The 21343-nt window shown below is 55.8% G+C and overlaps 3 protein-coding genes across 5 annotated transcripts in view; all 3 read right to left on the bottom strand.

Moving 5' to 3' along the window:
- Window positions 1-319: 319 nt before the first annotated feature.
- On the bottom strand, window positions 320-9814 carry KCNJ14 (potassium voltage-gated channel subfamily J member 14). The gene is made up of 3 exons (XM_027515267.1): window positions 9460-9814; window positions 3722-4481; window positions 320-1742 (listed from the first exon to the last, which is right to left on the bottom strand). The coding sequence occupies exons 2-3, from the start codon at window positions 4427-4429 to the stop codon at window positions 1146-1148; spliced, it is 1305 nt and encodes a 434-aa protein (XP_027371068.1). The 5' UTR covers window positions 4430-4481; window positions 9460-9814; the 3' UTR covers window positions 320-1145.
- Window positions 9815-10090: 276 nt separating this feature from the next.
- GRWD1 (glutamate rich WD repeat containing 1) lies at window positions 10091-16380 on the bottom strand. Of its 2 annotated transcripts, XM_027515266.1 has the most exons (8): window positions 16252-16379; window positions 15972-16176; window positions 15652-15769; window positions 15339-15501; window positions 13006-13219; window positions 12774-12916; window positions 12409-12606; window positions 10091-11095 (listed from the first exon to the last, which is right to left on the bottom strand). In XM_027515266.1, exons 2-8 carry the CDS (start codon window positions 16156-16158, stop codon window positions 10778-10780), a joined length of 1341 nt encoding a protein of 446 aa, XP_027371067.1. In that variant the 5' UTR covers window positions 16159-16176; window positions 16252-16379; the 3' UTR covers window positions 10091-10777. The 2 variants fall into 2 exon arrangements, with proteins under 2 accessions (XP_027371067.1, XP_027371066.1); XM_027515265.1 differs by having other exon boundaries at window positions 15972-16380.
- A 997-nt stretch (window positions 16381-17377) lies between these two features.
- Window positions 17378-21343, bottom strand: part of GRIN2D (glutamate ionotropic receptor NMDA type subunit 2D) — a 35663-nt gene continuing 31697 nt past the window's right edge. For both annotated transcript variants that reach the window (XM_027515269.1, XM_027515268.1), the window contains 3 exons: window positions 20310-20497; window positions 19875-20107; window positions 17378-19702 (listed from right to left, as the gene is read on the bottom strand). In XM_027515269.1, the coding sequence (XP_027371070.1) occupies window positions 18374-19702; window positions 19875-20107; window positions 20310-20497 (1750 nt within the window). In that variant the 3' untranslated portion in view covers window positions 17378-18373. The remainder of the gene's footprint in view (window positions 19703-19874; window positions 20108-20309; window positions 20498-21343) is intronic.

Raw genomic sequence — 21343 nt, forward strand, 5'->3', positions numbered from 1 at the left:
TCCCAAGTCCACCTCCTCGAACAGCCACGTTCCAGGAGTTGATTAGAGCTTCCAGATTGACAACAGACAACTCTGGGTCCCTGGAGCCTTGACTCCTTTTGGCATCACAGAACCACAAAGAAGTCATCTATCCTCATCAATATTCTCCACTCCACTGGGCAAGCTGGAACCAGCAAATCTGACGTCATCACTGCCAATCCTTCCCTGACTGTGATCAGTCTAGAGTCACAGAATCTTGATTCCTTTGGATATTCTAGAATGGCACTTAAAAAAAGACACAAAGCTTGATGATCATGAAGCCTTGCATCTCTGTTTGGTTCGATGTTCTACCACCAGTGGGTCTGGAGTTGTCGCCTATCAAGAATCCCCAGGCTGTCACTTTAGTCCTTGTAGACCTACAGGCTCTCCACTGTTTTGTGCATTCTAGAGACATAACTCGTTAGTTTCTGGAATAGTCCAACTCTCAGGTCAAAGCTGCTCTAGAACCCCCAGTGGTGGCCTCTGTAGCCAATCTGGATTCACAGAATCTCAACTCTGGGGTTTTCTGGAGCCACAGTCTTTCCTTGACTTACAATCAACAGTCTTTGTCATTGGTCAATCAGTATAGTCTTAAACTCTTGGGAGCATCCCATAACTTCCCCTCCTTAGGTCACCTAGAAAAAGTGATTTGCTATGGAGTCAACTGAGTCGAGAAGCAACAGTCCCTTGAATCTAAAGTCAGTTCAGGCCAATGAATTCTGGATCTCTGTTGCTACTTGAGACAGCTGACTTCTTCCCCTGGAGGCAGTCTATACCTCATTTCATGATCCTGCTTAACAAACCAAACCAGCCATCTAGAGGAATCTAGAATTACCAGTCCTCGCCTCTTGAGGGGTCCAGAATTCTGGGTCCCTTATCTCTAGCGAGACTCAGGAATTGGAATGACAAGTGGGTCTCAGGAGGGAGCACAGAATTCAGAGGAATTAAGGTCCCTCCAGTATGTTCATGATGGGTCCACTAGGCATGGCAGAACATCACCAGCTAATAATTTACTCAGCAGGCCTGTTGGTCTTAGGAAACACCTGCCTCCACCCCAGGAGAGGGCCCAAACTCTCCATCTTGCTACCTCTGGGAAAGGGGTGCAAATAAGGGGATGCCAGCTTGCGTCATGGGGGCAAGGTTAGCGCCAGGGTTGGTGTGAGAACTTGGGGGCTGGCAGCCTTGTCCTCTGCCTCTGCCGCATCCCCCTCCGTGGCCTCCTCTTCCTCATCTTCTTCCTGGCAGCAGCTCAGAGCAAGTTCGTTCTCATAGCAGAATGCTGCCAGAGAGCTGGGGAAGCCAGACTTGGGGCTCTGGGAGGCACGCTCTGCCCGTTCATCCAGCTCCTTGGCGCTACAGACAGGCGTCCCTGGGACCTCATAAGTGCGATGGAAGTGGCGATAGTCGACCTCGTACTGAGAGCCACGCTGGAAGAGGACTGGCTCGAAACGATGGCCCCAGAGCAGCTCACCAGGGAGGTAGGAAGAGCGACACTGTGTGGTCATAGCTGTGGCCTCGACCATGCCCTCGAGAATGACCACCAGCTCAAAGTCAGCCCGGGCCAGCTCAGCCCGTCCTAGTTCGTAGAGAGGACTGGCGGAGTCAATCTCATGCACGATGGTGATGGGAGACACAAGGAAGATGCGATCAGTGCCACCATCAAAGCCCACGTCCACATCCTGGTGGTCCAGAGGTATGTACTCACCCTCCGGGGTCACTCGAGGCTGCAGCAAAAGGCGGGTGGCCAAAGACAGCAGGGAGCAGAGAGATGAATGCAGATAGAGGTAGCGAGAGGAGGGGATAGACGTGCAGAAGAAGAGGAGGGCAGAGGCCAGTAGGGGTAGGGGTACAGAGAGAACACAGACCCAGAGAGAGAGGGATGGTGATGCAGAAGGAGGAGGACACAGACCCAGAGAGAGGGAGATGGTGATGCAGAAAGAGGAGGACACAGACCCAGAGAGAGGGAGATGGTGGTCCAGGAAGGTGAGGACGGAAGCCCAGAGGAAGGGGGGCGGTGGGTAGACAGACACTCAGAGAGGGTTTGGGGAAGGAAATCGGAGAAAGCCAGGGGAGAGAAAAAGATAGTGACAGAGTGACATTGGCACAGAGCCACAGAAATCAGCAAGACAGAAACAGTTAAAGAGACAACAGATGATAAGAATCACATCCGAAAGCAATTGGAGAAGGAAGAGAGGGATAGAAAAATGGCTTTCATTATATGGCCAGAGAAAGATAAACCAGGATGACAATCTAAGTCCAACAGAAGCTATGCTTATGTTCTGCCTGTTTTACCGTTGCCTCAGTCTAGTCCCTGGGATATTCTCTCGCCCACTCCTCAACCCAACTACCTCCATCCCCTTGTGTGTCTGTATATTTCTGTGGGTGGAAGCCTAACCCCACGCCAGGTATCGGCAGTTTCACCACACCTACCCATTGGTTCCATACCCACCTACCAAGTCCTGTCAATGCCCCCACAGACTTCTGGGAGAGACAGTGTCCCTCCTGGTCATGAATCTCTGGATTTCAGTCAAGCAGGAGAGAGAAGTGGAGAATGGGGCTCCATTCTCTTGCCAATATCTACGTGAATCCTTAGAGGCTGCTGGGAGTTGTAGTTCCCACCACAACCCTGTCCTCTTCTCATCCAACTCCAGCCCCAACCCTGCGTTCAACTTAAGGGTTGAACTGTACTGGGGCAGGAGCTGCTACTACCCCAGAATTTGTTTGGGCAGTTTGACTACAATTCTAGAAACACTAAGGCTCTTTTATTAGGGTGCCAGAGGGAGCCATTGCCCCAGGGGCCAATGGGAATTGTAGTTTTGCTTTTGTTTTTTGCTGAGAAATGGCAACCCACTCCAGTGTTCTTGCCTGGAGAATCCCAGGGACGGGGGAGCCTGGTGGGCTGCCGTCTCTGGGGTCACACGGAGTCGGACACGACTGAAGCGACTTAGCAGCAGAGACGCTAACATTAGAGTTTCCCAACCCCCTGCCCTGTACTTCTCTGAGCAGGAGGCTGGTGGGAAAGTCTGGGCCCCTGAGGTGGAAAATGAAGGCTCCCACAAATGCTGCAGGACCACACACCCAGAGGCCACAGAGAATTGTCTTCCCTGGCTCTGCAGGTGTGAGTAGCACCCCATCCTCAGGCCTGCATCTCCCACAAGCCCGTAGGAGCCTGACCTCCGTCACAGTCCCCTCTCTGTACAACACTGGCTGGGGATCGTAAACCTGAGCCGTGGTTTACATCACCAGCAAAACGACAACTCCTCTTCAGACCAACCTGTGTGGGCGCTTTCCCTGCCCCCAGAGCCTTTTGGGAATTGTCGTTTAGAGTCTTTACCGATCAGAAGTGGCCCTCGCAGGCCTGCATTTCCCACAATTCCACGGGGGCAGGGCAAGTCCCAGGGGACTCTTTAAGTCTCAAAATCTGGTCTCAGGTCTAGGCTTCCAGGAAGAAATGATCAGAGACCTTTCTCTTGGGTTTACACTTCCCACAGAGCTTTGGGAACCATCCTCAGCCCTCAAGGAGAGGCAGAAGGTGTCCTGCCCGAGAGACTGCTGGGAATTGTAGTCGAAGTCCCTTCCAGGCTCCACGCACACTTGCTCCGTAGACCTACAACTCCCACCATTCCCCGCGGCTCCCACTCCCAGACCTCGCGGAGGGGCCCGCCCACCAGGGGGCGTGGCCTGCCTCGGGGCCGACTCGCACCTGCAGTAGCTGGGCCCGCACGTGGGCCTCAACGAGATGACTGCGGCGCAGGTTGCCGACGCGCCACATGAGGCAGAGGCGGCGGTCGCGCAGCGCCACGACGGCGTTCTCGCTGAAGACCAGCGTCTCGTTGCGCTTCTTGGGCTTGGCCATCTTGGCCATGACGGCGCCCACGACGAAGGCGTCTAGCACGCAGCCGGCGATGCACTGGAGCACCACGGCGGCCACGGCGGCCGGGCACTCCTCGGTGACGCTGCGCACGCCGTAGCCGATGGACGTCTGCGTCTCCAGCGCGAAGAGGAAGGCGGCCAGGAAGCTGGCCACCTGCGAGAAGCAGGGTGCGGGCGGCGGCGGGGCAGTCAGGTCGCCGTGCAGGGAGGCGATGAGCCAGAAGGCCAGGCCGAAGAGCAGCCAGGAAGCGAGGAAGGAGCAGGAGAAGAGCAGGCACATCCAGCGCCAGCGCACGTCCACGCACGTGGTGAACAGGTCGCTCAGGTAGCGCGCGCCCTGGCCGCCCAGGTTCACGAAGCGCACGTTGCAGTGCCCGTCCTTCTTGACGAAGCGCCCGCGGCGCCGCCCCACCGGCGACTGTGCTGGCGCCCACCCGTTGTGGCACAGCCCCGGCCCCGCTTCCTCCTCATCGCCCGCCCTGTCGTCTCCAGACTCCAGGGCGCCGCTGAGGCGGCGCAGGGCCCTGGCCAGGCCCATTGGGCGGGGACACCCCCTCCACTTGGCCTAGCAGGGGGCGGGCGCCCCGAACCTGCGGGGACAAGAAACGGGCAGCCACGTCAAGAGTGCCAGGAATGGGGGAGGGGTGGGGCTCACTGGCCAGGGATACTTCCTGGGCCTTAGTGGCCTCATCTGGCAAATGGGCGGAAGATCAGAACAGAATCGACAACACTGATGGTAATACTATAGGAAACATTTGTGTAGCAACAACAACAACAACACAACTATAGTGGTGGCAGTACTGTGTTACAACAAGCACTTCAGTTATTAGAGCCAGTGTTGTGAGCACTTCACATGAATTTAGATATTTGAACCTCCAGCAGCATAAACATCATCGCCGTTTTACAGACGAGGAAACAGGTACAGAACATTTAACTTGCCCAAGGTCATGGCTGAATAAGCTGGGGTTTGAGTGCTAGCAGCCCAGATCCAGAGTCCAGACTCATAAAGTAAAAGACTAAGCAGTCACAAAGAAAACAGACTTAGAGTCACCAAAAGGGAAAGGAGTGGAGATGGGGTGAGGGTTGGGGAGTGGATAAAATTGGAGTTTGGGATTAACAGATACATACTACTATATATAAAAGAGATAAACAACAAGGACCTACTGTATAGCACAGGGAACTATATTCAGTATCTTGTAATAACCTATAATGGAAAAGAACCAGAAAAAGTATACATATATAACTGAACCACTTTGCTGTATACCTGAAACTAACACAATATTGTGAGTCAACTATAATGCAATAAAAATTTTAAAAAAGACTGAATGGTAACTGCTGATCTGTATGGAGTCAGCTTGGAGAGATGAGCCGGGGCTCTAAGGTCACCTATAGGTCAGGACGCACAAACGACAAAAGGAAAAAAAGACGACAGACAACTTGAACTTCATCAGAATGAAAAACTCTTGTGCTTCCAAGGACCCTAAGATGAAAGTGAAAAGACCGTCTGCTAATGGGAAAAAAAATTTGCAAATCATATCTAAAAAATTTGTATCCACAACATATAAAGAGGCCTTATAACTCAATAAGAAACAGACAACCCAATTTTAAAATGGGCAAAGGATCTGAGTAGACATTTCTCCAAAAAGATATAGTTGACCCTTGAACAATATGGGTTTGAACTGCATGGTTCCACTTATATGCAGATTTTTAAAAATAAATCGTAGAGTCGTACTACATGTTCCGTGGTCAGTTGAATCCTTGGATTCAGAACCATGGATATAGAGGATCAACTCTAGTTTATACTCAGGGATTTTCCTGGTGGTCCAGTTGAAAATCTGCATTGCAGTGCAGGTGACCCGCTTCCATCCCTGGTCAGGGAACTAAGATCTCCCATGATGCAGAGCAACAAGCATAAGCACCACAACTAGGGAGGCCTTGCGCCACGAGGAGAGATCTTGGATGACACAACTGAGACCCGATGCAGCAAATAAAAGAAATAAATAATAACGTTATACTTGGAATTTTGACTGTGGAGAGAGTTGGCACCCCCAACCCCCATGTTGTTCAAGGGTCAACTGTACAAATAGTCAATAAACATAGGAAAAGATAATTGACATCATTATGCCATCCGGGAAATGCAAATCAAAACCAAAATGAGTTACCACTTCATACTCACTTAGGATGGCTATAAGAACAAGAAAAAACAAAACAGAAAAGTGTTACCAAGGATGTGGAGAAACTGGCACCTTCCTATTGTTACTGGTGGAATGTAAAATTGCACAGCTGGTGTGGAAAATGGTCTGGCAGTTCCTTAAATGGAGAGTTACAATTCCACACACAAGTATCTACCCAAGGGCATTAAAAACAAGTGTCCACACACTGTACACAGATATTCACAGCCGCATTATTCACAACAGCCAAAAGATGGAAGCAGCCCAAATATCCATCAATTGATGAATGAATGAATAAAATGTGGTCTGTCCACACAATAGACTACTACCCAGTAACTAAAAGACAAAAAAGTGATAGATGTTACAATGTGGATGAACCCTGAAAACACCATGTGAAGTGAAAGAAGCTAGTCACTAAAGACCATATATTGTATGCTACTATTGCTAAGTCGCTTCAGTCGTGTCCGACTCTGTGAGACCCCATAGACGGCAGCCCACCAGGCTCCACCGTCCCTGGGATTCTCCAGGCAAGAACACTGGAGTGGGTTGCCATTTCCTTCTCCAACGCATGAAAGTGATAAATGAAAGTGAAGTCGCTCAGTTGTGTCTGACTCTCAGCGACCCCTATTTCCACTTAAATGAAATACCCAGCACGGGCAAATCTGTTAAGCTGAGAAATTAGACTAGTGGTGTACGGGACTGGAGAGATGGGGCAATTGGGAAGCAATAGCCAGAGGAATGGGATTTCTTATTGGGGTGATGACAATGTTCTAAAATAGATAGCAATGATGGGTACACACCACGCAGCACGCTGCAGTCCATGGGGTCTCAAAGAGTTGGACACGACTTGGCAACTGAATAACATGGTCGCACAACTCTGAATATACTAAAAACCACCCAATCGTACACTTTAATGTGTGAATTGTATGGTATGTGGATTACACTTCAATGAAACTGTTATGAAAAACAAGCACAATAAAACCCAGGCTCAGCCCTGACTTTCAGATCATGGGGAAACCTTTCTAAATCTGTTTCCTCAGCTGTAAAATGGGGATGTTGGATTTTATCAAGGTCAGGATCAAGTTATATAGACCCAGGTTCCCATCCTGGCTCAGTTGCTGACCCAGTATGTGCCCTGGGACCACCTGCTTCAATTTTGGGAGCCTGAGGTTGCTCATCTGTGGAATGGGGATTAAAAAAAAAAAAAAAAATCCTTAAAAAGGAATCCAGAAGAACGAACTTGGGCTTTTGAATCAGGCAGTTCTAGGCTGAATCCCAGCTCAGGCACTTACAAGCTATATGAATGGTGGCAAGTCACATTTCTTCCTGAGCTTCAGTTCCCTTATCTGAGAAATGTGAGGGAATCTTAGCTGAACCAGGGGGACGCAGAGGAGGGAAGGGGCCCGCCTGGACCTGTAGACCGCATTGCCCTCCAGCAGCTGCACCACATTTGGCCCTGTGGTGTTGGGACTTCAGGGACCTGTCTGGGCTAGGGGTTAAACGTTTTGCATCCCAGTTCCATCAACACCTACCAAGCACCTAGGTACAATGAACTCCCTGTGCCAGGCTCTAGGGTGCTTATGGGCCTCCCGACAAGGATCTCTACTTGTCTTTGCCTGGTTGCTGGGGGCACTTTCTCCATGAAGAATGAGTTGTTAGTTGCTGTCAAGTTCAACACTGACATGTACCTACTCCCCTGCCCCGCTGCTCTGCACTGCTGTCTGTGACCACCCAGTCTCCACCCCCAACATGGGCATTTCTTAGGCCCACTCTACACAGGCAAAGCTGAGGCTCCAGTCAGCAGACCTGGTTGTGTGCACAGCCCACAATGTGCCCCAACTCTTTTCACACCCTCAACTTTCTGGGCATTAGAGACTGTTCTTCCAAGCAGCGGCAACTGAGGCTGTCGAAGGGGGCAGGTCTGAGGTTAGAATACAGGCAAATGTTACCATTTGCAGCCCCCTCTTGCTCAGAGTCCTCACTACCCACTAGTCCCCTTTCAGAGGCCACCTGATGACATGATGCAGGAGGGGGGTGATGGGTGGGGGCCTCCTCACACCCACACCGATGGGTGTTGGGATTCTGTTTCTGATGGGAAAGCAAACGGAGGCACTGAGGTTCGTCTCCTGTCCCAGCTCTCTCAGTCAAGAAACGGCAGACCCTGGACTCCCATCCAGCCTTCCTGGTGCCCAAGCCTGAGCGCCAGACTGGACCACAGACCACCTCATCACTCGCCCTTGTTTCCTGAGCACCTTGGTCCCCAGCCTTGCCAAGCTCCCAGAATTCTGCAGCCCACCCTCTGGGCTCACCTTGGCTGCTCAGGATGCTGGGAAGTCAAGATCATCACCCCGCTTCACAGGTTGGGGAGCGGACTCAGAGATCCGGCCAGAGTCATGAAGTGCTGGGGGTGGGCTGCCGGTTTGAGTCCTGAGCCTTTCCAACCCAGGATCTCGTTTCCCTAAATCCTCCCGTTGTTACCCTCAGCCCTGAGAGACAGACGTGATCTTGTCCATTTCAAGAGGCAGGCTGGGGGTGGGGGTGGGGACGCCTTTCACCTCTGCGGGGTCCCGTCAGCATCCAGCATGGCCCTGAGAGCTGGGATGGGGTTCTGCCTCGGGGCCCACGCACCTCCCATCACCGACAGCAGGATCCGAGGGAAGCGGATCCAGAGCCTCAAGCCCTCCCCCCGCCTCTTCCTGACCTGGGAGAGCAGCTTAATGTTTCCATATAAAGGCGACATGGGGCTTAAGGTGCGTCAACTTCGTTTCAAAGTCACTGTCTAATCTGGGGCTGAGAAGCCCCGCCCAGGGGCTGCCCCCCTGCCCCCCGCCATAGAAGCATTTTCACATGCTCCGTGAGACCCTGGCTGTTCCCCCCACGACCCTCCCCCCACTCCCCAGTGGGGCCTGAGCAACAGCAGGTTGGAGGGCAGAAACTGCCAGGAGGGGGTGTAGCGTGGAGACTGCAGACAGACCAGAGTACAGAGGGTAAGAGATGCGCAGGGAGAGGCTGTCCTGAGGAAAGGACAGAGGACCTCCCCACCGCCACAGGCACCCAAGAGGACAGAATGGGAGACAGAAAAGAGGCAGGCGGAACTAGGAGCAACCGGGCAAAGACAAGCAGAGATCCCATCTTAGGAAAAGGAGAGACGGACCAGATGGGAGATGAAGATGGGACAAGAAGAGACGCAGGATGAGGGTGGGGGGCAGGCAGTGAAAATAAGGCCGAAAATGGAGATGGGCTGAGCTGGGGGCACCAGATCTGGGGGATGAGGACCCAGGAGGATAGGGTGGGGGCGCTGGGGCAGACGTCTGAGCGAGGAAGATGGTGCGGGGAGGCGGGGGCCAGCTCTCAAAGCCAGGACCCCTGCCCAGGGTGTCTGCGTGGAGGCACATACCTGGTGGGGCAGCCCACCCCCATGCCCTCTGCTGGGGGCTCCTCTGCTCGGGCCAAGGAAAGGCCTCTGTGGGTGCTGCGGCCCGTCCCGGGCCCCCGACCTCTGTGCTCACGGGCGGATGAGAGGAGTCCTAGCCCGAGAGGGGGGGCAGGGGGTGGGGCCAGCTCAGAGCCGCAGAGGGGGAGCCAGGGAGGATGGCCAGGCAGGACGGCTGGGCTGCGGCCCAAGCAGGCTGGAGAGGAGACAGCGGTGGCGGAGGAGAGACACGGGGGGAGGGGGCGCGGAGACAGAGCCTGGGGGCCAGGAGATGCGGAAAGATGGGGACACAGTCGAGGGAACAAAGAAATGGGGAGAAAGTGATGACGAGGGCAGGGGCGGAAGGATGAGAGACAGGGGCTCCCTGGTTCCCCCTGAGATGAAGTCTCAGCATGCGGGGGTACACATGAGATGACTCTTCCCCACCAAGAGACCTGGGGTGCATTCCAGATGGAATAAAATTTAGGAGAGGCAGAACCAGAGAGCGCCAAGGGGCTGAGGGCTGGACCCAGCAGTCCAAGGACAGCCAGGTGCCAAACCCTCCCTCCTCCTTGTTTCCTCATGAGACTGCTGCCAGAAGGACCAGCCTCCACAATTCGGGCTCTATTCTGGTTCTTTATTGCCCCTCAAGAGCTCCTGAATTCCCCCCTGCACAATGCCTGTCTCTGGGAGGGGAGAAGGCTCCACCCAGTCAAACCCAGCTGGCAGAAAGACAAGGGCCACACCAAATTCTGCTGGAGGAACCCACACCTCAAATTTGGTCCAGCCACTCTAAGGCACTTGAGTTCCCTGAGGGAGACCAGTGGCAGAGAGATCAAAGAGTCAAGCCTAGGGCCTGCAGCTGACAAAATACCCACAGCAACACAGGCCACACCAGGCCCATCTGGGAAATGGGCTCATGGACTCTTCTGACAGGTGGGGCTCACTGGGTTGACCCAAGTCTTTGGGTCGGAGGGTTCACTGGAGGCAACTGCAGTGGTTTTACAGGGCCATGGGTCAACCCAAGTGCTTCGGCTGGAGGAATCAAGGGGAGCAAACCGAGTCTTATTTTTAGAGCCATGAGTCAAACCGCCTCTCTTAGCAAGAGGGGCACTGGACCAAACCAAGTCCTTGCAAAGAACAGTAAGTCAAACAGAATCCATCATGGTGGCCAAAGGCCAAACCAAGTCCTTTTGGAGAGGCGCTGGCCAGCAGATCTGAATGAGTCCCTTCCAGGGAAACGATGAACTTCAACTTCAGTTCCAAGTAAGTGGAGGACCAGACAGACTCGGCCAGACCAAGCTCAGACGCTGATGGTGCGGAAGACAGTGAAGCCCGACAGGGCGGTGCTGACCAGCACCCCGGGGCACTGCGGGTGCCAGTGCAGCTCCTTCAGGTCTGTTTCGCCCTGGTGCACGAACAGCAGCTGCTGGGGGAGGTCTGCCAGCCCCGGGTCCGTCTCTGCGTCACCGGCCTCGGGGTCCCGCTCCACGGCCAGGTCCCACTGTGTAATCTGGTTGTCCGCACCCGAGGCTGCAAAGACCCCACTGTCCTGGGGGTGCCACTCGACGGAGGTCACGGGGGCCACGTGCTGCTTGAAGGTGGCCACTGGGGAGCCAGACTATGGGAAGATGGGAGTCAGGGTGTCTGAGTCCCTCAGCCTGACTCCAGGGGTGACCCAGGCAGAGCCCCCTACCCCTCTCCAGCCTTAGGGTTCAGCCAGACCTTCACCCCTCCAGCCTCCAAAGACCCAGGGTCTCTGAAAGGGATGGAGGGCAGAGTACAGCTGATAATAAAGGGGTAGTGCCCCAGGGTCTGGGAGTTGTGGCTTCACCTGCAAAGAAGCCCCTCCCAGCTCCAGGTCACAACTCCCCAACCCCTGCTCCTACCTGGGCCTGCTTCCGCCTCCTTCCCTGTAAAAGGAAGGTGTGGGGGACTCCCTGGTGGTTAAGACTCTGCGCTTCCAATACAAGGGGAGCCACTTCAAACCCTGTTTGGCTGGAGAACTAAGATCCCACATGACATGCAGCCAAAATAAATAAATAAAATTGGGTCTTTGAAACAAATTTTTAAAAGTAAATTAAAAAAAATTAAAATGTTCCCCCACCTCCCCTGCCCAGAAGGCTGGGTTTTCTAAGTGCTCTCCCCAGTGATTCTAGAAATCCTTAATGGGGGCACAGGCACGACTCCCAGGCTCGAGAGAAAGCAGATGCAAAGAAAAGCACTTTTACTAAAAGCACAGCTGCTGGGGGGGATCGGCATGTCTCTAACTTGGAGGGGTGGTTCCAACGTTTCAACGTGGCCCTGCGATCCACCTGTCCATGCACCTGCCTGGGAGGGGGAAGGGGGCTGGAATCCACGTCAAGAAGCTTCCCCAGGGCTGATTCTGTAGAACTCATTACACTGGAGGGGGAGTAAAAAGACGATCCTGGGAAGGCCCAAGGTGTATGGAGTCATGGCTTTGTCCAGGGGAAGGCCCGGAGCTCCTCTCAGCTCCGCAGAGTCACCACAAAGCTGGCGATTACATCCTATCTCTTTCCATCCCTCTGGGCCTCCACGCCTGCTCCCAGCATGACTAAGCTGAGCTCTGTTCTCAGCTGATCCTATGAAATCCACCTACAATCCCTGAGCCCTTGAGCCTAGGCAGCATGGCCGGTGCACGGCTCCCCTCAGGCAGATGGGAGTTGTAGTCTCTGCTCGGCCCAGCCCTGTTCCTCCAGTCAGCTCTCCAGATGGTAGAGGGAACAACCCCACAGCAGCCCCAAGCCTTCCTGACCCTGTTTCCTCATCAGTATCCCAGTTCTGATGGGATCCCAGTTCTGATGGCAGGGCCTTGCCAGCTCTGGCGTATAAGCCATCTCAGAAGGGAAAACCCACAAATCCTAGTGGCCGCTGGGAGCTCTTCCCGCCCCAGGGGTCCGGCTGGGACGGTACCTTGAACTGCCGCAGGTCCCAGACCTTGAGGGCTCCATCGTCCCCGCCGCTGAGCAGGAAGGGCTCCCGGTGGCTCCAGTTGATGACGTTGACGTCCCCGTCGTGGGCAGTGGCGGTGGTGAGCATGCAGGCCTTGCTGGGGGCTGCCCGGATGTCCCAGATGCGGATGGAGGCGTCAGCTGAGCAGGAGGCAAACACCTGGACGGGGCAGAGTCGGAGGGACCCCAGTGGACCCCCGCTCTACCCTGGAGACCGGGGACCAGTGGTGGGTCGGCCCCTCCCGCCCCACGCCATCACTTGGACCTGCCCCCGGCCCCCTCCTTCCCCCCAAGACCCTGGAGTCCAGACCCCCAGCCCTTCCTTACTGTGTCCTCGGTTGGGGACCACTGCAGGTCCTCCACGGAGCGTGTGTGGCCCACGAATGGCCGCTGGTCCACGTGCCAGGAGCCCCCGTCCGTTGGTGTCCAGAGGTGGATGTTCTTCTGACAGTCACCGGTCAGCAGGCGCCCTGGGAAAGGCAGTCGGGACTCTTGACCTCGTCACACTCAGCCAGCTGTGGCTCACCAGATCCCATTCCCACCCACCCCCAGGACTCACCGGGCACGCGAGGGGACCAGTCGAGGGCAAAGCCCTCGCCCATGTGGCCAGAGAAGGCGAAGATGGGCTTCACACGGGTCTGCTCATCCCGGAGGAAGGTGGCCAGGGCTTGGGGGTCATCCACCACTTGCAGGAGTCGCCGCAGCGCAAACACTTCCACCTGGCCCTTCTCTGACCACACCCCAGCCACCGGCTCCTCACCCAGCCACGACACCTGCAGGGTAGGGAGGAGGGGAGGGGAGGGGAGGTGAGCAGGACAGGAGGCACAGCGTGACGACGACAGCCCTTTCATCCCTGAGAACCAGAGCTGCCTCCCACCCAGGCCTGGGACTTCAACTCCCAGAAACCTTTGCGAGAATAGGCTTACAACTTGAAGACCAACTTGGTCTCCAGGACAACTCCCCCCACTGTGGTACAGATGATGGCGGAGGGATGACAGAACTCCTGAACTCCCAAGAATTGAGCCCCCGGAAATCTGTTCAGACTCCTGGTCTCTGGAACTGTTTAAGTCTAGGCAGGTCCCAGGCCCCAGTCTCTGGATCTCTCTGCCTGTGTACCTTTGCTCACTAGGAGATCCTGTTCAGCCTCAAGGTTTCCAGTAGCCCCTAGCCCTGACCTCTCTCAACTCCAGGCTCACATCAAACTGACTGTTTATAGACACCCCAAGGCCAAAGCCAAGTTCCTAATTGCCCACTGCCACCTACCCCTCCCTGGAGGTCGCCACCTTGGGCTCACTACTTGCCTCTCCTTCCTCACACTATGCCTCGCTTCCACCCAAAATGCCACCACTTCCAACCCTTTCTCGGTAGCTCTGCTGTCATCACTCAGGCTACTACTGAAGTCACCCTTCCCTGCATTCCTGTCCTGGCCCCTCACAGGACCCTGTCCTTCTGCCCTGGCCTCCCTGCAGTCTATTCTCAATACAGCACACAGAGGGATCCCTTTAAAACACAAGTCAGATCCCATCCACTCTTTGCTCTAAACCCTCCAGTGACTCCCAGTTTCTCCCCACATAAAAGCCAAGTCCTTACAATGGCCCACAAAGCCCTTAACAATCTGTTTCCTCCGTGCCCACCCACCAAACCCTGTCACTCTCCCCCTCATCCATTCAGCACTGTTCTCCCCAACTTCCCTCAAAACTCCTCAATCAGTTTGCCCCAGGGCCTTTGCACTCCTTGGTCCCTTGCTGGGAAACCTCTTCTCACAGATATCCTTGCTTCACTCCCTCACTTCCTGTGGCTCTCTGTTCAAAGGGCACCTTATCAGTGAATGCTCCCTTGACCACACTGTTTAAACTAGCAACCCCAGGGGCTTCTGGAATCTGCCTTTGCAGTGCAAGGGACACTGTTCCGATCCCTGGTCTGGGAAGATCCCACATGCCTCAGGGCAACTAAGCCCGTGCTCCACAGCTCCTGAGCCAGTGCTGTAGAGCCTGACAGCGTCAGCTGCTGACCCCACTCGATGTAACTACTGAAGCCCTTGCACCACAGAGCCTGTGCTCCACAACAGGAGACACCACTGCCAATGAGAAGCCCGAGCATTGAAACGAAGAGTAGTCTCTGCTTGCTGCAACTAGAGAAAGCCAGAGTGCAGCAACAAAGACCCATTACAGCTAAAAAACTAACTAAATAAATAAAATAGCAAGCCCGTTCCAGAAGACCCTAACTCCCTTACCTTGCTTTATTTTTCTCTACAACACTTAGAACCTTTGGACATTACACATATGCTTAGTTTCTTATCCCCTGTCCCCCTGGCATGTAAGTTTCATGGAGCCAGAGACCTTTTGCTCCCTGTTAACTCCCCAGGTCTAAAGCAGTATATGAAACATAGTAATACCTCAACGGAAACACTTCTCAAAAACTATGGGCTAAGCACTGCTCCAAGCACTATTGCATAGAGCATCTAGTTCAATTCTCACATCGACCTGATTAGAAGGAGCTATAACTCCGAATCACAAAAGTGACCCCACAGCCCAGGACACTCCCTGAGCAATAACAGAAAACACATAGATCTCATGTTACTGCCAAGTGCTGTTTCTAGACCCCCAAAATCACCATATTTCAGTTATTGAAATAAGGGTACTGGCTATTCCATTTATCTTCACATCAGCCCCACCAAGTAAGTTTGGTAACTCTCACCATTCTACAGAATAGGAAGGAACCTTTTTAAAAAACATCCCCATGGCATCTAGAACATAGTGACAACAATCACAATTAACACATAAGTAATTAAAAAAACTATGGGCCAAGTGCTCTTCTTAAAGCTGAAGGGCATGGACGTGGGGGGTGGTGTACTCCAGAGTACACAGGGCAGGCTCCTGGGGCTGTATTTACCCGAACTCTGTTGATGCCTCCATAGTGGGGCACCATAGCCAGCTCCAGCTGAGGCTTCCGCTCTTCTTCATCCTCTTCGTCATCCTCCTCCTCCTCGTCGTCGCTGCCCTCGGGTGGTGGGGGCTTTGTCCCATGCAGATTGTGCATCCGAAGCATCATCAATCTGGGGAAGGTGTGGGAGGAATTTGGCACCGGATGGCGGGACCCTTAGGAAGGAGGGAGGGAGGAGGCTGGAAACCCCGACTTCTAGGTCCTGAGGAAGAGGAAGCTGGAGGCTCAGACACCCCTAGCGCTGTAAAGCCTCAGTTCTTACCTGTTGCTTTGGGCGCTCTCGGCCTGCGTCCCAGCACACAGGTAAAGAGTAAGAGGAAGCTCAGTCCGGTTGTCTCCCAGGTGATCCCGGACTATGTCGAAGCTGAGACAGGGGGCGCCTGGGAATGGAAGGAGGGATGGGAAAATTAGGATTGGACAGCGGGTTCTCGGCCCTCTTGAGTGTGATGTCAATCCTCTTAAATCCTAATTTCTCTTTCAAACAGCCTCTTAAGTTAAAGATTCAGGATCAGCTCCCCTCCGGACCCAAGATTCCAGTCTCTTCCTTCGTGAGGACCCAAGATGCCGGGTGCCCAGCCCTACCAGTCTGTGCTCGGTGGTACAGCACGTAGGCCTCCTCGTCCATGACCAGCTCCTCTCCTTCGCGCAGCGGCGGTCCCCGGCCAGGTAGATAGACCTGAGCCTGGCCCTTGGACCCTGTTTCTTGGGATTCGGTCTCCATAGACTCCCCAGGTTCACACGTGCGCCGACGACCCTTGCGCGCCGCCATCTTCGGAGCCTCTCGCCGCTGGCGCAAGGTAATAGCGTCACTTCTGGGTTGCGTTTTCCCTTCCTAGGAGGATCCGCCCCACTGCGCGGTTACCTTGGAAACCTCCTGGTTCACCAATTAGGGCGACGGGGAGAGGGCGAAGAACTAAGAAAACAGCATCCTGGCTTGGCTACCGAGGCCTGTAGATCCGAGGCAACTGTTCCCTTCCCGTGACTTTGGGGCGCTCTTCCGCAGAGCGGCGGCAAGGCCTCCTGGGAGTTGTAGTTCTGCAGGAGGCCTGTTTGCCCCATCAACTATACAGGCACTCCAGACCCAGATTCCATCTTCCACCTTTGACTCCCAATGCTTTCTTACTTAATTAATTATTCGTGTATGCACATAAGAGCTTTTACTGGCAAGGAGACTAGGTTTCTGCTCCCTGAGGATCTATAAAGCCGATTTCTTTCCCCCTCCTTGTTATGATGGCTTTAATTTACTTCAAAATGCTTAAGTGTAGGCAGGATGATTATGTATAAATTAGTTCGTTGGATCTACCCTCTAGGGGTAGTCAGTTGCCTAACCAGGCGTTCACGGTGAAGCCCTGGTCAGCAAACACTTAATCAGAAAGTCCACTCTCTAGAGGCAGCTTCCGCTCTTTTTATTGCCCATCAACACCAGAGATTTGGCTAATTGGCATAATGAAATGTTAGAAATAGATTCTCATTGGTGAAATTAACAGAATTCAAGATATGTGAATGGGCTAGGATATAATAGACACTCACCTCCCTTGCATGAACATGATATTAAGAACCTAGCAAGCCTCATTGCTTGTTGCCATAGGAATGGTACCCTAGACTGATCCTAAAATGTTATGATCCAGATCTTTCTTGAGTTCTCTGACCCCTCTTCTCCTTCTGCCCCCACCCCTTCTCAGCCCACCCCAGCTTTTTTGGCCTAGCTGGGTAGTTTGTGGGATCTTAGTTCCCCAACCAGGGTTCAAACCCTTGCAGTGGAAAGGCAAAGTCCTAACCACTGACCGTCAGGGAATTCTCTCTGCCCTTCTCTTCTTAGGGTCTTTTCTCAGCACTTTTTTCTGGGTCTTTATTAGCCACCTCCCTCCAGAATCTCTGTTCTTGCTGAAATTCTCTTTCTGCCCCCTCTTCCTCTGTAGGACTTTTCTCGCTTTCTGTTTCCTCCACAGAAGTTTGAAGGGGGCTAAGAGAAAGACACGGTACTCACATTGGGCTTGAGGAGGCATAAAAACATGGTTTATTCCAAACACTGCAATGTGGTACAGGAGAGAGGGAAAAGAGGTTGGTAGTGAGTGTGGACTCCCAGACTCCTCCCTTCCACGACCCAGCTCCAGACCCGGCTGGAGATCTGGGAGGTGGAGGTTTGGGGGCAGGTTGGGGGGGGGGGGGTCTGCTGCGTCTTTACTGAAAGGGTTGGATTTGGAGAGGATATGGCCGGTGGCACCTGGGGCTGGTCGTGGGAAGTTTTGGCTTGTTGGAGGTTGGGATCAATGCTGGGACAGTGGAGGCGGGGCTTCGTTGGGGGGCGTGTCCTAGGACAAAAGAGGGGAAAGCTACTGAGGGCGGAAAAGGAGAAGGGGGTGTCACGGTTTGACGTCGAGGGTCACAGTCTGGTCGGGGCACAGTCTGGGGCTCGGGTCACAGTTTGGGGTCAGGGGTCACAGTCTGGGGTCGGATGACCATTTTCAGGGGTCGGAAGTCACAGTCTGGGGTCAGGGGTTTCTGTGTGGCGGGGCCAAGGTCTGGGGTCACAGTTTGGCTAACGCGTCTCACAGTTTCGAGTCCCAATGGATGAAAGGTTAAAAACGGGCTTCCCCGGAGGCGTGCCTGGGGGGCCGGGGAGCTGCACAGTGATGTGGGGGCCACGGCCCCGGGCGTGGGGGTGGGACGCGGGCGTGGCGTGACCCCGCCACCTCCCGCCCCATCTGGTGACGTTAAAAAGCCCTTGTCGGGTTAAAAAAAAAAGTCCAGTGGGCTCTGAGACCCCTGCCCCCTTGCTCCCAGGCTGGGTGAGATTTGAGGGACCAAATCCCCTCCGGTTTGAAGTGCCCCTCCATAGCGAGGGGCGCAGGACGCTGCTCCAGGCGGGGTCCGGCCAGTTCTATTTTCTTCATTTCCAACCCTCGCGGGTCCTGTCCACCCCGCGTGCCCCCTCGGGCTGTGGCCTGCGCTGACCAAGGGGCGGCGGGGCCTCCCAGGCCGCGTCATACCTCGGACTCGAGGCTGGAGAAGTGTGCCGAGCCCCGGCGGGTACCCAGGTCCCCGCCCCGGTGTCTCCGGTGGGGCGCGGCGGGCAGCTGCGGCCCCCAGTGAGCGGCGTGCGGGCACCGGCGCGCGTGGCGGGAGGGCCCGGTTAGCCTGCGCGCGGGGGCGGCGCGGGGACACGAGCTGAGGTCCTCGAGCGATCGCGAGGTGGGCGCGGGCGGCGGGAGGTCCCAGCCCCCGGCGGCGCGCCGGTGCCGGTGGTGGTGCGGCGCGGCGGCGGGCGCGCGGTGTGAGGCCCGCGGCCGGTGAGGGTGCGGCCGCGGGCACCCGCAGCGGGCCCGGCGCCGGTGCGGGGGCCCCGCGGCCCAGGGCGGGGGCGGCGGCGCCCACCAGCCGCCGTCCAGGCCGTCGTGCGAGCAGCTGAGATGGCGCGGCGGCGGCAGCAGCTCCAGGCTGGCGCAGTGGCGACAGTGCCAGGCGGCGGGGCCGCTGCGCGGGGGCAGATAGTCCCAGCTGCCTGCGCGCCAGCCCCCGAGCTTGTCGACCGACCAGTAGCGGCCCGGCGGCGGCCCGAGGCGCTCGGCATATGGGTAGGGGAAGTCGGCGAACCACCAAGGCTCTAGGCCGCCCAGCGACGCGCCGCCCAGGCTCTCCGAGTCCTCCGAGTCCGACGGCGACGGCTCGAGGTCAAGGTAAGGGCAGGGGGGCGGCGCGGCGCGGCACGGGGGAGGCGCGGCCTGGGCTCCAGCGCCCGCGGCCCCCGCGCCGCCCGCGCCCCCAGCGCCGGGACCCAGCAGAGGCTGGCTCTCGGGGTCCGAGCGCGGCCAGCGCGTGGGCGCCGGAGGGCTCTCGTCCTCGAAGGCCAGGCGGCAAAGCGGCGGCCCGACGGCGGTGGCCGCGGCGGCAGGGGGCGCGGGTGGCGACGGGAAGCCGGGGAAGGCGCCGGCGGGGGGCTCGGCCGGCTCTTTGTCGCGCACGATGGCGAAGTAGGAGGGCGGCGGCTTCTGTGGCGGCTGCGTGGTCGGTGGAGACAGCGGGCGCCCAGTCACGCCCCTGGGCGCCGCGCGCGCCTCGCCCACGCCCAGGCCCTGCGGCTCGATGGGGCCGTAGTAGCGGTGGAAGCCGTCTGCTAAGCCCGCGCCGCCGGGCGGCCCCGCACCTTTGGGGCGGCGCCAGCGATCCACGGCTGCGCGCTCGCGCGGCACGAAGGGCGCTGGGCCAGGCGGGGGCCTCGCCGCCGGGTATGCGGGGCTGGGCAGCGGCTGCGGCGGCGGCGGGGGTTTGGCGGGCGGCGGCGCAGCCTCTGCGCTGCAGCAACTGTACATTCCCTGTAGGGACCGCGGGAGGAGCAGTGTCAGCGCGGGATGCTGGGGACCACCTGCCTTCCCTCCGACCCTCCCTCCTCTCCCGCACCCGACCTCCCTAGCTGCCTTCCACTTCTCGCCATCCCTGCCAGTTTCTTCCTTTCTCTCCCCCTCCGCCCCCCTCTCTCCTCCGTACCCTGGAGAAGGCCAGCAGGAAATCCATGCGGTGGGTGGGCCCCAGGCAATGCCGCAGGCGCCAATACACCAGGTGCTCCCAAGCGAAGACCAGCAGGGAGAGGCCCATGGCCACCAGGAGCATGTAGAAGACGCCCGCCATGTTGTCAATGTCCAACTTGCTGCTCATCACCTCGATCTTGTCATTGTGGCAGATTCCCGAGAGCCACAGCCGTTCCAGCATCTCGATCTCATCTGGGGACAGGCGGGTGGGCTGTCACCTTCCATGGGCACCCTCTGAGGATCCTCTTCTCTGATATGAAAGTCTAGGTCCTCAGACCCTTCCCCCCACCACCTTTCCCCATGACCCAGGGGTCTTTGCCTCCCCTCCTCCACTTTCCCTCCCCTGCCCCCGCCCCCCACCCCACCCCCCAGGCATCTCTGCGTGCAGCCGCACCATCCCCCAGGAACTGCAGCAGTGCCAGGTCAATGGGCCGCTTCCAGCGGGAACCCTTGTGCAAGGCGATGCCATAGCCCGTGGTGGCAAAGACCTTGCCCGAGCCGATGGTGACGAGCTTGCAGCCCTCATCTTTGCGGGCCATGTAGTTGAGCACAGCCGCGTCATAGATGAAGGCGTCCAGCTTCCTGCGGGCAGGGGCATGAAAGGCAGAGTCAGTCCCACCCAGATGCCCAGATGGCCAACCCAGAGCCCCGCTAACTCCTAACCTCCAACTGCTCCAGATCCTAACTGGTGGTGATCTCCTCAGCAAGCCACTGCACCTTTTTGTGCCTCAGTTTAAACATCTGTCCAATGGGGACAGCAGCAACACTCTCCCTTCCAAGGTTGTCGCACAGATAGCCCTGGGAGCAAAGCAAGTGCTGGAGAAATGTTAGCTGTGAGTGTTAATGAAATAACTACTTGTTCAGTCTCTACTGGAACCTTCCAAAAGAAGGTCCTGCGTACTCCTCTGTTTTATTTCTTTATTTAAAAATTGTATTTATTTAAAATTTATTTATTTGACTGCGCTGGGTCTTTGTTGCTGTCACTCAGTCGTATCTGACCCTTTGCAACCTCATGGACTGCAGCACGCCAGGCTTCCCTGTCCTTCACCATCTTCCAGAGTGTGCTCAAACTCATGTCCATTGAATCGATGATGCCATCCAACCATCTCATTCTCTGTCACCTTGTTCTCCTCCTGCCCTCAATCCTCGTCCTGCACTAGTAGGGAACGAGTTGGATCTAGTTCCCTGACCCGGGCCCCCTGCATTGGGAGCCTGGAGTCCTAGTCACTGGACCAGCAGGGAAGTTCCCTACTCCTCCATTTTAAAGAGGAGGGCTGAAGCTCAGGAAGGAGAATCATACAAATAACAATAATGTTAGTGATGACTTCTGTTGTGCCACGCATTCTTCTAGCTACTATAATAACTCAATTCTGTCAGCATTCCTGTGAGGTAGAAACCATCATCTCCGTTATTCAGACCAGGAAACGC

Source organism: Bos indicus x Bos taurus, chromosome 18 (genome assembly GCF_003369695.1).
Source record: "Bos indicus x Bos taurus breed Angus x Brahman F1 hybrid chromosome 18, Bos_hybrid_MaternalHap_v2.0, whole genome shotgun sequence".
In the NCBI taxonomy this organism is placed as follows: Eukaryota; Metazoa; Chordata; class Mammalia; order Artiodactyla; family Bovidae; genus Bos; species Bos indicus x Bos taurus.